Source organism: Fundulus heteroclitus, chromosome 6 (genome assembly GCF_011125445.2).
Source record: "Fundulus heteroclitus isolate FHET01 chromosome 6, MU-UCD_Fhet_4.1, whole genome shotgun sequence".
NCBI classification, from domain to species: domain Eukaryota; kingdom Metazoa; phylum Chordata; class Actinopteri; order Cyprinodontiformes; family Fundulidae; genus Fundulus; species Fundulus heteroclitus.
Genome location: NC_046366.1, coordinates 5589083 through 5604714, shown reverse-complemented (window position 1 = coordinate 5604714; position 15632 = coordinate 5589083). Strand labels below are relative to the sequence as shown.

Below are 15632 nucleotides of genomic sequence, written 5' to 3'. Positions count from 1 at the left end.
CCAATCAGGACGCAGGGCTGCAGTTTCATAGATGTGACGTAGTGGAGAAGCAACCGTGACGTGAGACTGTTTTGATTCAGACAACAATGGCAGCTCACATCAAGGAAGCAAGCGTTAACATTGATGCTGCTATTTCTTCCGTGTTGTCCAATCTACCTAATATTGTTTCATTAAAAGAACATCAGAGAACGACTCTGAAGGCTTTTGTTGGTGGAAACCAGTGTGCGATTTGCAAAAAAAACAGAGAGGGGGATCATTTCAAAAGTTAGCTAGCAGCTGCTCTTTCAGGTAGCTAGCTAGGTCCAGTAGGTTAGACTATTGTTTTTAAACTTGCGCCATCTACTGTCTGGACTCGGGAGTGGGTATTAGTTTACTTTAACCGCTTTAAGCAGAAAAGGTAATAATACTCTTTAAAAACAAACAAAAAAATTAATTTACAAATGTGAAGGACACAAGACATGTATTAATATAAATCCATAATATTCAGGGGTTAAAGCAAAAATAATCAATTTGACTGAAAATTTTCTAGTCAGCCCATATATTCCGGGGCCGTGGACGTCATGCCACCTTAATAACCTCATTTGCTTATTGTGCAAAGTCCTCTTTAAACAAATCTGGTAGTTCCATTAACAATTCCTGTATCTCTCCACCTTTCAGCTTCAGAGCCTTGGCGCCATCCTGGACAGCCCTCTCCATAATCTCCTTCACTTTCCACATGCATAACATCACCTGGTTAACTTTCATATTTACAGCATCAAGTTCTTCCTTCGCACTTTTGCCAAACTGGTCCACAGTCCACTCACCTTTCCACTTTACAATTTCAAAACCCTTCCCTCCTTGTCCCCCGGAAACCCCTCCATAAACTGCAGCTAATTCATAAGACAGCAGCTTGCATCATTACATCATCTTCTTCACACCTGTACATTAACTCCACTGTCACATTCAATATAAATCAATCCTTTGATCATACAAAGCCAACAACAGCCATGGACAAAGAGGGACACAAAACCAACACGACACAGATCGCAGATTACAATAATCAGTCTCTGCTTTGCCCGTTATTGCTCAACAATTAATTATCACAACTCATGAGTTTATAAAAAGGCATTAACTTTTTTGAACTTTTTAAAAATGGTTATATTTTAGCCCAGTGACATGTCCAGGATGGACTCTGTGACCCCACCTCTCGCTCATTGACTGCTGGAGATGGTCACTAGCTCCTCTACGACCCCGTGTTACGTCATGCCGTATCTGATTGGAAAACGCGGCTTTTACCTGTACGGAAAAGCAGGTATAGAAAATCCATGGATGGGAGGTTCCATTTTTAAAAAGTTTAATAAAATTGCTTAAAGTTTATCAGAAAAAAACGTAACTTGCTTTCAAAGAACATTAAAAAAATGTTATTAAACTTCTGCTAAGTTAAATATCGTTTAAGGTGATCTTGGCTGGTTTAGCTTGTCTGTCTGGCAGGTGTTTTGGGTTGGAGTAAAATGAGTCCATAGATTCACAGGAGTCTATTTAACATGTTTCTGGTGCGACTCGCTTCGCATCGTGCTCCTCTCCGTGTAAAAATAACAAATAACTACAAAAACTTTCTGAGAATCGCCTTTCTCTGGTCTCACACAGTTAGAACCCGTTTTCCAGTCCATGTTGTAGCTGCAGTTTATTTGTTTATTTTTGATGTAGTTTCCTTAATAATCTGTATGCATCAAAATCCTTGTCATTTTATTTAACGAGTGTCCTGGTTCAGCTCCTCATGAGGTGGAAGCTGCTGCATACTGACAGACAGCCGCTCTGACTGCAGCTCTGCCTTCTTTGTTACAGAAAAGCGCGTCATGCTAAATTAGCCGAGCTAGAGCGTTACTCTTTCAGTTTTAAATAAAACATAACAGTGAATCATGAGGAGATCCCTGGTCAGTTACTGCGTTTATCAGCTACATTGCTGGAAGCCAGTGAATAAACGCTGACAGGCGACATGGCCACAGGTGGAAATAATTCATTAATTAGCTGCAGGAGCAGCGACAGACATACTTACCGAGGGAAGTTGTTGTCAGCTGTTCTATTCGCTGAACTTTCTGACCTGCTGGTTCACATAGATCCAAAGAAAATCTTTGACCACCACTACTTTCATTCATAGCATCTGTGGTCAGTTTGAGATGTTCTTCCAAAAGTTAAAATGATTAAACACCGATAAAACTCAGATGGGAGACCTCCGCGTTGCAAAGACCCGCCCTACTCTCTTTCTGATTGGCTAATGTCTTGGCTCTGCCAGATTTCATTGGTTGAGCGGAGCTTCTGTTTAAAATCTTGAATGAAAAGTTCACACAGAACATTTTGCGCTCATTTTCCAAATTATAGAAATCTGTCGCAGCGACGGAGAACTTTAACCCCTGATGATATTACTCATTAAGATCAGAGAGGGTGAGGAATGTATCCCCCCCTGGGATAAAACATGAATGACCAGAGGGGGGGGGGAATCCCCCCCATCCCCCCCAGCAAATCGCACCCTGGTGGAAACGATGTTTTCGCCCTTCTCCCGACCGGATTTGGCAAGTTTTGTTTTCCGTGGCGCCCGTGGCGGAGCGGTTAGCGTGAACCATGTTAGGAGGCCTTTAGTCCTCAACACGGTCGGCCCGGGATCGACTCCGACCTGCGGCGCTTTGCCGCCTGTCTTCCCCCCTCTTCCTGTCAGTTCACTGTCAATAAAACGCGAACCACTAGAGCCGCAAACACATGTAAAAAAAAAAAGTTTCGTTTTTTCCTGCGTTGCTCTCACAGCATCACGGGTTAGCTTCGGTGTGAGTGGTTGAAATAGCACGTCGATAAAGATGACAGACTAGTGGCTTATCCAATCATATGCAAGGATTTTTGATAAGTCCCAGCCTTCAATAAAGGCAATTCCTATGGAGAGGTCCCAGATGGATGTGAGTGAAGCTAGGCGGAGCGAAATCCATATGGCTAGGGTCAGGTTAGAAATTTATATAATTAAAGCAACAGGCAGGTACACACAACACAGACAAAATGACATAAGAATTGAAAAATATATGAGGTGGATTAGGAAGAAAAAAAAAACAAACATACAATTATTATTATTATTATGTAATTGTAATAATAAAAATCACAAAAACCCGAAAGGTCATCAGTTTCATGATACATCAAGCTTAAATGACAAAAGTATCTGTGAATGTTATGCGTTTAATGAAAAGAAGGAAGCCTTTCTCAGAGATTCAGAGGGCAGAGAATTCCCAAAGTATCTAACATATTCTACTTCCTGCAATGGAAGGGAAAAACATTGTTAGGGGCTGGCTAATATACAGCAGGTAAAAAAAAAAAAGCCATATTTTGGCTGCAGTGCTTGCTGTTCTCTGATGAAGAAAAGATCAACTAGTGAACTAAATTCAATAGACGGGTTGAAAATATCCAATATAAAATACAGAGATTTCCAGGGCATGAAGTATACAGTTAAGTTGACTTGTGTGTGTGTGTGTTGGGGGCAGGTGTAGGGGGGGGCAAAAAGACTGTGATGTCCCGGGCCCTAGCAAAGCTGTCAGCTGGCCTGGGGACAGCAATGGGGAAATTCTCGTCAGAGGACCTGTCAGGCATCAGAGAAACTGCCCGCCAAATCAGAGTTAAGTCTTAACTTCTGCGTCAGACGCCGGAGCACAGAATCCCTATGCCAAAACCAGCTTTGTCTGTTTTTCCCAGCTGTTGCAGGAAGCTAATTCCAGACAACGTGGAGCGGCCAAAAGCCGGCACAGGACTCAATATCCCAAGCTGAGAGCAAAATCTGGACTGAAATCGCCTGCTGGATGCCGGGGACTTGACTGCAACCGAGTCAGAGACTGCAAGCAGGACATTGTTGGCATTACATCACATCTAACACTGTCTTTAATTATCAACCAGCTTCTTGCAAGTTTTGTCTGTTTTGCTTGTTTTTTAACTCGCTGATTATAAAACATTATTAATTTCCTGTCAGAAAACAAGATGTTGGTAGAATGAAAAGATTAATAGAAATCTAAAAATCTAGGATTAGGAATAATTTTGGGTTAGCTGTGTGTGTTATTCTAATGCAAGTTGATGCCTATTCCGACATGGCAAGGGTCATAATTGAAGCACAAATAAGTCACACACCTGTTGAGCTTCTGTGCAAGAACAAAATATCTCGGGTGCATTTAGCTATATCAGCAAAAATGTGCATAGTGTAGGCTATTATTATTATTATTATTATTATTATTATTATTATTATTAGTAGTAGTAGTAGTAGTAATAGTAATAGTAATAGTAATAGTATTAGTATTATTATTATTATGAGAAGAATAGTGTGGCTGCACAGCATTTCAGTTGTTCACACTGATGCATGCAGCATGAGTTTCCTGGGTTAAAATATGTGTTCTCCTCTTCTCATAATTAAAACTCAAAATATTTTCATTTCTCTACCTTGGCAGAAATTTGCCTTGGACAAAGGGCTTGCACTGCAAAGACACATAGCACTCCTTGATGATATCACAAATATGTTATTTACATTCAATAAAAAAACAATAAATCACTAAAGAGCACATCAGAAACAAAATTTTCATTGTATATTGAATAACATAAAAAAGTTAAGAAACTTGAAACAGTGCCATCTCCTCCAACCTCTAAATGCATGATTGAAGAATCAGAACAGTCTCACTCCCACAGCCCATAAATATCCATGTTAGGTTAAATGGTCTTCTTAGAGTGCAGGCATGGTTGCTTGTCTCTGTGTTGCCCTGATGTAGACTTGGGACCTGCTCAGGAATTCACTGATGGCTATTTAGGCTGTGTTCCACTTACCTCTGATATTAACCTTTATCTGGGACCAATTAATCCAATTTAGCAATTTTCCAGGTGGACTTTATGACAATAAGTAGGATATCCTAATTTAACTATCCACTCACTGGTAACAATTTAAGTTAAAAAAAGCTTAAGCATTTTTTCCCCCACTGCTATCTAAAGGAGGTGGTATAATGAAGTCTTTAGCAGATCTAATTATGTTTTACACAGTTTTTCTAAGTGAAGCAGCCATTTTGGATTGTAAGGTCAGTGTTGGTAAGACACCACTGACATTCCCTCTTGGAATTCTGAGTTCTTGGTCATTTCCACTGATTTTTTTCCAGCTTCAAACCCGGTGATTATAACTTTTAGAGAAAGAAAAAAAAACATGACTAGATTGTAACCTTAGACAGATAAGAATGTTTATGAGTGGTTTTTTTTGTTTTTTTTTTTGATGATGACAGAACGCAAATAAAAACAGTCCAGCTACTGCAAACTTTAAAAAAAAAAGCTGTCAAAAAGGAGTCATTAGGAAAACTTGGTATTGACTGAGGTGGTACTTGTAAAAAATCTTAGAACTACTAGAATGGCCCATTTTAGAACTAAAAACAATGCAGAGGAGCTATACCCAGACATAGGGGTTTAGCGTTTACTGAACCAGTGTTTTTTTACTCACATCATGCTCGGGTATTTCATAAGGTTGGTATTTTATCACACAGTGCTGAGAAATCGCTGTCAGACCTGGATCGTAAAACAAAATCTGATTATTTGCACTATATTTCTTTTTCATTTTTGCATTTTCAGTTTAACCAGTGAGAAAGTCTAAATTCATTGGATTTTAAAGGAATCGTTTGCACAATATAAGATTGAATGTTCCTTTTTTTTTTTTTTTTTGCTTATTTACGCACTAACTAAAATGTCCCTGCTTGCACAATGTGTATTGAGATGCATTGCAATGTTTACTTTTGCTTCATTTCTTATCTCTGAGTGGGAAAAAACCTTAATTATTAACAGCCTCTGATCGGAACGTGGCTCCAAACTCTGCAGTCTTGAGGGTGATTTGATTCCTGACAACATGTGGCTGAGGTGTCTGGGATTTGCTCTTCTGGTTGGGTTCCCTGGGGTGTTGTATGGTAAGTGCAGTAAATTTCTCAAAGAAGTTAGCTGACATTTTCTCTGACAATCTTTCTCTGATTTGTTGTGCTATTTCAGCTGTAGGTGTTAGCAACCCTTGCAGCCCTCCCATCCTGAAAAATGGTTATTTTCTCCCGCCGCGAGAATCTTATCCTGATGGGACGAACATAACATACAGCTGTGATACAGGATATAAACCCATAGTGGAAGGATGGTGGGCAAGAAGCATGTGTGAAAACGGTGAATGGCTTGAGGAACCACAGTGTGTTGGTAAGAATTGCATCAATTAATCTTATTCTATCCACTCGCACACATTTACGAAAAGTGGATAAGGTGCTGTGGAAAGTATTTACCATATTAGAAATAGAAGGCCAATTGGTGCTCTAACTTTGATGCCCTATTGATTAGTTTTGGTCTCTAACATTTTAGTCCGATTTAACAAGTATAGTTTATGATTTATTAAAAAACGTTTGTATCTGTGTTTGTTTGCTGTTGCTCAGAGGAGACAGCCTGCCTTCCTCCGGCTATTCCTAATGGCAAATACATACAAAGCTCAACGCATTGGTATAAGGATGGAAGTACATTACAAATAAACTGCAACGATGGATATTCACTAAAGAGCCAGAATGATACCATGCAGTGTACCAGGGGAACGTGGTCTTCTTTGTTGGTCTGCCAGAGTAAGTCTATTAAGGGTCCTGAACCCGTTGGTTGAACACTATTGTTTTCTTTTCCAATTCACTGTCAAATTGTCTTCACAGAACATCCCCGTGCGTGTGTCGTACCACCAAATGTCCCCAATGCAGTCATTATTCATAAGAAATACAAGGAGCTGTTTGCTGAGTTTGAAAAAGTGGAGTATATGTGTAAAGCTGGATATCTCGCACAGGATAGAAATCCCAAAAGAATTGTTACCTGTGTCAGTGGAAACTGGAACGAAGGCCCAATTTGCAGTAAGTGGACACTACGTTGACATGCACTATTTTGCCAAAGGTATTTGATTGTCTGCCTTCACACACACATACTACAGTTACATCCCATTCCCAATCAACAGGATTCAATACGATGTCGGCCCATCCGTAACAGCTATGACACCTTTAATTCCTTGACGAAGTGTTTAATAGGATTTTTAGCAATGCAAAGTCCATTTGTAAGGTCAGACACTATTGTTGGACAAGAAGCTCTGCTTCTTGACTCTAATTCAGATGTCTTCAACTCTAGTCTTCAAGGTCCAGTGTCCTGGAAGTTTAAAATGTATCCCTGGTCTAATTCACCCAAATCTAATGTCTGAATTACCTCCTTGATATGCAATCAGGTTCTCCAGCATCGTACTAATGGCCTGAATATTTGACTCTTGTGTGTTGAAGCAGAGACACTTTAGTCGCTACCTTTGCTGCTGCTTGGCTCCTGCTGGTCTTGACCAATAGCAGGAGCTTCTGTCCTCTCCTAATCCTCCTCACTACCCTCAGTGCAGCCTTTTCCTTTCCCCATTTTCCTCTTTCAACAATCTCTCAATCAAAATGTTGGTAGGATTAGATAAACCTGCATATAATCTGACCTACTCTAAAAACACCACTTATTGTAAATGTAGTAAGATCCCTTCAGTCTACATAACTTGCCCGTCTGCATGAAGTCACCTTACGTCATATCGTCAGGACTGTCATCTGGGCGCTGCTGTGGCTGAAACGGGGGAACATGTGTTTACATTAGGCTGTGCTAATGGTCATATAATTAAATGTGACGGTACCATTGTCAACAAAATAAAATAAACTGACATTTTTATATGTAGGACACAACTTCCTCCATCCGAAGAGCCCAGGGTGTTACAGCCTGCGTTCACAGATAGTATTAATAATGACCAGCTCCAACACTTTCACAGTGTTACTTTAGCAACGTTCTATTGAGGTTTACCGGCTGAATGGATCCGTGTCCTCATGCTTCAGCTCATCAGTCTGCCCAAAGTCTCCCATCAATGGAGTAAACTATTGGATTTGGGGACAGGATGTGATTTGAGCTACAGCTGCGGTAATTTTCTCTGCTTTCCCAGGTTCTTAGTTGTTTGGAAATTCTGATCGGGCGGATTAATACAGCCTGCAGCCACCATCAATGCAACTTTGGCACAGCAATGTTGTTGTAATGTTTAAAAACAGTTTATTTCAATGGCTTGAGTGTGGTTTATTAATACAAACTCATGTTCTCATAGACTTAATAGTTCCAATTTGTAACCTGATTAAATTACTGGGCTGCATGTTAACTCTGTTGCCTTGCAGCAAGAAGGTCCTAGGTTTGAATCCCAGCCTACTTACTGTTAGATTTCTTGCTTGCAATGCTTCAGAGCAGTTAATCTAAACTGCTCTGAAGCATTAGTGCACATGGTTTGTCCTGTGCAACTCTATGTTGCCCTGTGATGGACTGGTGACATGTCCAGGGTGTAACACCCCTCCCCATTTTTGTCCAATGACCACTGCAGATAGGTCCCAGCCCCCCTGCAACCCTGTAATGATGGATTTAATGAGTGAAATTAACCACAACAGAAGCATCAGTCATCCTAATTGACACTATGGGACATGCTCACTTTTTAGGCAAGGCAAGGCAAGGCAAATTTATTTATATAGCACATTTCAGTACAGAGACAATGCAAAGTGCTTTACATGATTAAAATATATGAAAATAAAACAGAATAAAAGCAAGCAGTAATAAAATGCAGAAACAAAATAGGACATGGGAAAATAAAAATTAAAAGCAAACAAGTAAAAACAGTTAGAATAGAATTCAATTTTATTGTCGATGCATTGTCACAAGTACAAGCAACGAAATGTGGTATCTCTGCTTTTAACCCATCCCTTAGGGGAACAGTGGGCTGCCACTGTGCGGCGCCCGGGAAGCGTTCTGGGGTTAAGGGTCTTGCTCAGGGACCCAGAGCGCAGGCACTGGGGATTGAACCGGGTACTTGCAACCTTCTCTGAGTGCAAGCACGCTGCTCTAACCACTAGGCCAGTTGGAACACAAAGTAAACTACTTAGAGTTTAAATTACAAACCCACTGTGATATGAGAGCTGTCTACTAAGGGTAAGGAGAATATTACCAAGAAATGGGAATGGGATCATGATATCACACATCAGCACATCTCCTTGTTGGGAGCTAAGCTAGCCACAACTACGCTCTAGGACTAGGACTTTATCAGATAAATTTCAGTATTTATGGGTACTGAAGCAGAGGGCTAAATGAAACACAGAAGAGTGTCATGCTGTTAATGAAGACCTGGTAATTCAGTTTGACAACAGGAATGGATTCAAAGTTTTATTTAAAAGGAACGTTACAGAGCGTGACTAGAGACAGCAGAGCTCTCTCACAGGAAACACTGTTGGGGAGAGAGAGGTCAGTGGCTGCGTGGAGATTGGTGGGAATATGTAAGTTTACTCATACAAAAGGTTTTCAGACAATCTGGCAGGGAAGGACTGTCAAAGGCAGGTATAGATAGTCAGAATCACCGGTGAGCCAAATGCCAGCAATCAGAGTCAGAGCTGCTCTCCCTAATTGGTGAAACCAGGCAGAGCAGAACAGAGAAGGAAGGAAAACAGCAGATGCAAGACAGAAGAGTAAAGATTTTTCACTTTGTGTGAAGAGTGCATTATCAGGATAGGGAAGCCTGCTAGCTATGGTGCTTCAACGGGATAATGAGGAGGTTACATTCCATCAACTAAACTGTTACCATTGCCTGATCTTTGCCCTCCTCCTGGAGATGGTTTCAAACTCTACTCAATAGAAGCGGGACAAAGTTCTGTACAGAGAAATCATCCAGAAGCCTAGTTCAGAAAAACAAAGACAGAGGCTTAAGCAGGGATTTTCCAGATATCCTGGCTGAATTAAGCCTGGACTCTGTTTCACAAAAGCGGTAAGACATACATTACCATGGTGAATTATTCTGGGCAGCTAGCCTGCTAACAGACCAGGTTTAGTTAATCCTGGTGCCTTCTCTGTTCAGTCATTGGTCACACTAATCAGAAACCAATGAATTTCGTCAGTGATTCTGTTTCCTTATCTGTGTTTTTTTTTTTCGATCGGCCTGCATTAAAATACCAATATTGGTATTCAGTCAAGTACTATTATTATTTTAAAATGATGACAGCAGCTTATACCATAATTAACTTTAGTATCATCCATGTGGGCATTACTACTGTTCAGTTGTGTTTTCAAGACTGCTGTTGTTCTGAGTTTGACAGAAAGACCTTTAATAGACTATTGCATGTGTTGAGGGATTAGAATGGCTGATGAAGAAGTAAAGGTGTCGTCAATAAAGTCTTGTTTTACACCTTTTTCCACAAAATCCTGCGACTAGGGGGGCTGCTTTGCTGAATCTTCCAGTAAAACGTTCCACCTCAAGTGCACAAAATACCCATCTCACAGCGCTAAAAGGGGGGAAAAAACTATACAAACCATAAGGTTCAGTGACCTAACATCTGTTAATGGAAAGTATTTATATTATTTGATATATTTTTATCATCAGTAGGTAATTTCATTGCATATAAGATATCATACATGAACTTCTTTCAATTTGCTTTAGAGTCTATGCTTAATGTTTTACATGTAAACAATATTTGTATTAATTATTGATGCCACTATTAAAATCTGAAGTGAACAGCTTTGCAAAAGCTGTCTGCTGAAAAAGTTTCATCTCTCCATGCTGCTCTACAGCTTCAGGAGTTATGGATGCATGGATAGAATCAGATGGATCAGAGAAAACGGTTTAACTTTTTTTTTTTTTTTGCAATTTAAATAGCTCCTAAAAATGTGTTTTCCTCTTTAATAGCAGCAGTGTTTCCTTTCTTGAGTCTGATGTGCTTCAGTTCGTCATAGGCATCCATCAAAACATCGTTTAGTTTGAAGATTGGCTCACACAACTCATCCATTGTCGCATCAGCTCTGTGATCAACCTCATTGTCTTTTGTAGACTGCCGGGGACGCACATTTAGCTGGATTAATTACACCTGGCTTCACATAGTCGCGTTTCCTGAGCCTGGGTTGGGTTTTGTGAAGCTGATAAAGCCGAGACACATTGATTGAGCTATGTTAAGCCTGACTTTAGCGCTTATCCGTGATTTCCTAGTTGGGCTTTAGTGAAAAAGGCCTCTGGAGGAACCAAAAGATCTGCATTTGTTGTTTTCTGTGTGTTTCTAGACAAATGGCAACATTTTAAGAACATCAACAAAGCTGTGTGATTAGAGAAGCAACACAGAATCCTTGTCTGGAAGCTCATATGGATCCAACCAATTAAAAAGCATCCCTTTGTCATGATCACAGGCCATAGCCTCTCTCACAATAAATGAAAACGTCCTTCGAGTTTTCTCTGTCTTTTTTGCTATCTTTCTTTCTATCACTGTTTTTCACTCTAACCTGTGGACCTCTTACTGATGCATGTGCTCATTCCCTATAATGTCACAGATCCTTTCTTCAGAAAACTATTTCCTTTCAAATCTGCTGCTTTCATATTGGCTATTTAATGTTTGTCAGGTGATTATAATGTTTAAGTGGGCACAGAAGAGTTTGCACAAAAGGTAAAATAGAAAGTAGAATAAAAGCATGCAATATATATATATATATATATATATATATATATATATATATATATATATATATATATATATATATATATATATATATATATATATATATATATATTGCATATATATATATATATATATATATATATATATATATATATATATATATATTGCATATATATATATGGCTCTGGGATGATTGATAATTATACATATTTTAAAGTTTAAACTGAGGTTATTCAAAGAGGAAATGGCTGCAGAACCATTGTTTGAAGTAGAAAAACTGTGACTTTTGTGAAATGAATATATGATGTTGTATTAGGTTACATATTGGGTAAGTAAACACAATGAAAACCTACCTCTGCTCTGTGTCTCTTCCAGCATTATCTACCAGCCCCGAACCAAAGCGTCCTGAACCTGCTACCGTATCCAGTAAATAAGTACATTTATTTCTCCATTTCTATTAGCAGTGCCTGTGTACACCTAACCAAATTAACTATGTAAGCAAGTTATACATTTCCTTGGGAGTTGTTGGACACATACAAAGCTGAGTCAATAACAAAGCTTCTTTATCAGAGAGGGATTTGTTGATTTGTTTGTGACACTTGAGAAAAAAAAATATGGGCTGATGTGTTAAAATAAAAAAACAGTGAAATTACTGTGAAAGCTTGATATGATTTATGAAATGTTTTCCTCCTTTTCAGTTGATAACTGTGGAGAGTTCCCTGATGTTCTAAACGGCGTTATGGTGCGACAGAGCGAACGGTCTTTGACGTACGAGTGTCAAATGTATTACAAGCTAGTTGGCTCTGGTACAGTGGTGTGTCACAGTGGTGGCTCGTGGTCTGCAGTCCCCACATGTAAAGGTAAAAGGAGGATAACTCTAAAAGTGATGCATGAAAAAGACTAGTAGGAAAATTTTAGTTTTTTCTCTTTTTTTCAGAGGACTACTGTGTTCTGAAAGCTGGAGTGCATCCTAAATTTACAGTTACTGCCAATGTGTACTTCAACAATGGGGAGGCAAAGGAGCTGAAATGTGTGGGGAACTTTTGGGCAACAAATTATTCTGTGGTCAGGTGCATCGACGGGAAACTCATTGCATCCGAATGTAAGTATCAGTTTAAGCACCAGATATTAAAAGAAAATGGACCAGTTAGACCAGAAGGTCGTTGTAAACATCTCTTACAGTCTGACTATAACATGTCGTTGTATATGCCTATTGTCTGAAATATTTAGCATGAAATGCCAACAATTACTTTGTCTGACTTATTAACACTTTTAAACAAAATAAATGTATCAAATTTAGATTAAAAAAGCTGGATGGCTGGATGCTGATGAGGGACTTCAGCCATTTGATCCAGATGTGTTGGAGAAGGGACGTGTCTAACAGTTGAAGTGTAGCTGTCAAACACTGGACTTGTTCACCTCGTTACACGCTAAACATACAGGAACATATAAAAAATGTATATGAAGGAATATTGAGAGTTTTTGTCATTCATTTCAGAAAATGAAACTCATCTTTCATAGACTCCTTACACATACAGTGAAACCATTTTTATTATAAAGCCATTTTTATATTCAACAGCCTAGTATTTGTATATGGTTAAGGTTAACAAACAATTAAAAATAAACAAAAAACAGCATCTTAGGAAATTAGAATGCTGTGAAAAAGTTAAACACTGGAAACTCATGGTGTCCCAGCCTAATCGGCTAATTATCTCAAAGTTTTCCTGAGCCTCTAAATGGTCTCAGTCTGGGTCAGTCAGCTGCACAACCATTAGGAAGACCGCTGACGGGATATATGTCCAAAAGACAATCATTCAAACCTTTCACAAGGAAGGTAAGCCAGAAAAGGTCATTGCTGAAGAAGCTGGCGGCTCATAGAGTGTTGTATCCAAGCATATTCATAAATAAAAATAATAAATTAAGAAATATTTTCCTTTATAGTCCCACATATGGGTAATTTATCCGTGTGTTTAACCCATCCCTTAATGAGTAGGGGGCTCCCTACACTGAGTGGAGCCCGGGGAGCAATCTGGGGGGGACCAAGCAGGGTTCTTGCAGCCTTCTCAGAACACAAACATGCTGCTTTAACCACTAGGGCTACACTCTCATAGAAAGTTGAGTAGAGGGAAAAAGTGTGGTAGGAAAAGGGGCATCATCTTATCTTTTCCTTTCACTTTAATGTTTAACTTATATTGAATTCCTCTCTGCTTTATTCATCTGCTGGCCAGATATTTTTCACATCTTTGAGCAATTTACAGTTTCATACGTTAAAAATCAGGTGTCATAGAAGTATGCCGGAATTACAATACAAAGCCCTCATGTGAAAATATGTTTTTAGTTATGTTAATACATCATTATTCTCAGTTGCATCGTTTCTGCTTTATCCTAATTCTGCTAAATACAAACGTTGAATAAGTCTGTTGTGGTTAAAAGGGGAGATGTAAGAACTTTATTCTTGACAGAGTGCTGAGGCATATATCAGCCAGGCATCAGTTGATTATATATAGCAATCAGCTTTGTGTTATTTTTCGGGAAAACAGTCCTGCTGAGCCTGCCAGAATTTGAACCCCAGTCCAGTAATTGTAATAACTGTATCAGAATTTTTTTTTTTTGCTCACAAACACTTCTTAGATTGAATAACAACTCCTGAAATGTAGGATCTGTTAGCTCTTAAAACAATAAAGTTAGAATAGGATGCTAAAAATGTCAGGTTCATCCTGCCAGAATTTTTATCCAATTTTTAAAGGTTTTATTAGATCCTCCCATGAGCTGATGCCTTAGGTCATGGCCAATAACCAACTGTAAATTTGAGGAGGTTTTGTCAATTTAGTAGAGTTGCATAGGTGCACAGATTGCAGTAGCAAGCCTTCCTCAGCCTGCCAGAACATGCATCAACTGCCTACACTGCATCGAGAGGGGTTGTACCCATCTGTTTTTTTTCTAATCACATTTCTGTTAAGTCAGAAAAGTGCTCAAACCTGTAACAATGGGTATGCTATATTTCACTTCACACATTCAAAAAATATCTATTTAAGTGTATTGATTTTATATATCTATCTATATATAGATATATAGACTCCCTAACTCCCAGTTTTATTCCTTCAGGCGAACACCCTGTCTACTTTTAAGACTAGGCCTAAAACTTTCCTTTTTGACAAAGCTTATAGTTAAGAGTGACTTAGGTTACCGAGCCATCTCTGTAGTTATGCTGCTATAGGCTTAGGCCGCTGGAGGACATCAGGGACTATTTTCTCACTCTGCTGAGTTCTCTTGCAGTTGTCCAATTTTGGATTGGACAACTGCAGAAAGGATTCCTGGATCAATGTGTGCTTCTGTGTCTCTGCTCTGTCTTCTCTAACCCTCAGTCAGTCGAGGCAGATGACCGTTCATACTGAGCCCGGTTCTGCTGGAGGTTTTCCTCCCTGTTAAAAGAGAGTTTTCCTCTCCTACATCTCATGCATGCTTAGTATGAAGGATTACTGCAAAGCCATCAACAATGCGGACGACTGTCCCCTTTGGCTCTACACTCTTTCAGGAGTGAATGCTGCTTGTCAAGACTTGATGCGATCTGCTTGGTTTCCTTAGATAGGACATTTTTTCACCAATCTGTATGATTTGATTTAACTTTACTTTGTAAAGTGCCTTGAGAAGACATGTGTTGTGAAATGGCACTATATAAATAAAACTGAATTGAATGATTAGGATACTCATTGAAATCAAGCTGTGTTGAAAATCTCATGTATTTTTCATTATTTTCAGGTTGCAACCGGTTTCAGTGGAATACAGTGAGTTTTTATCCTTTGCTAGAAAAATCTTTTTCTGCATACATGTGATTAATACGTCTTGCATTTCAAACTATTACTTTTAATTTTAGTTCCTCTATATTTATTATCTATGTATAAAGATCAACCATACAACCAGTCATTTTTGTTTTTAAATGTCTTTTTGTAACCAGGGACTTTGCTGAGATTGTACCATTAGGGAAAGATCTGGCTCCCTTCGGCTGTGCTGATGGACTGAGAACAAATGCAAGCATGGACTCATTTGTCCCGTCTTCAGATCAACCACACTGCTAACCACCATGCTGGCTTTTCATTCTGTTCTAGCATAACAATAAAGCTCAATCATTTCTGTTCA

The 15632-nt window shown here is 39.1% G+C and overlaps 1 protein-coding gene across 1 annotated transcript; it reads left to right on the top strand.

The window, feature by feature from the left end:
- Nucleotides 1-5735: 5735 nt before the first annotated feature.
- Nucleotides 5736-15632, top strand: LOC105925211 (coagulation factor XIII B chain). The gene is made up of 9 exons (XM_036137922.1): nt 5736-5927; nt 6007-6198; nt 6429-6608; nt 6690-6881; nt 11871-11921; nt 12194-12355; nt 12433-12597; nt 15255-15280; nt 15451-15632. The coding sequence occupies exons 1-9, from the start codon at nt 5870-5872 to the stop codon at nt 15460-15462; spliced, it is 1038 nt and encodes a 345-aa protein (XP_035993815.1). The 5' UTR covers nt 5736-5869; the 3' UTR covers nt 15463-15632.

Coding starts and splice junctions, on each gene's coding strand:
- LOC105925211 (XM_036137922.1), top strand. CDS start 5,870: ATGTGGCTGAGGTGTCTGGGATTTGCTCTTCTGGTTGGGTTCCCTGGG. Junction 5,928..6,006: donor GTTCCCTGGGGTGTTGTATG/GTAAGTGCAGTA, acceptor GTGCTATTTCAG/CTGTAGGTGTTAGCAACCCT. Junction 6,199..6,428: donor TGAGGAACCACAGTGTGTTG/GTAAGAATTGCA, acceptor GCTGTTGCTCAG/AGGAGACAGCCTGCCTTCCT.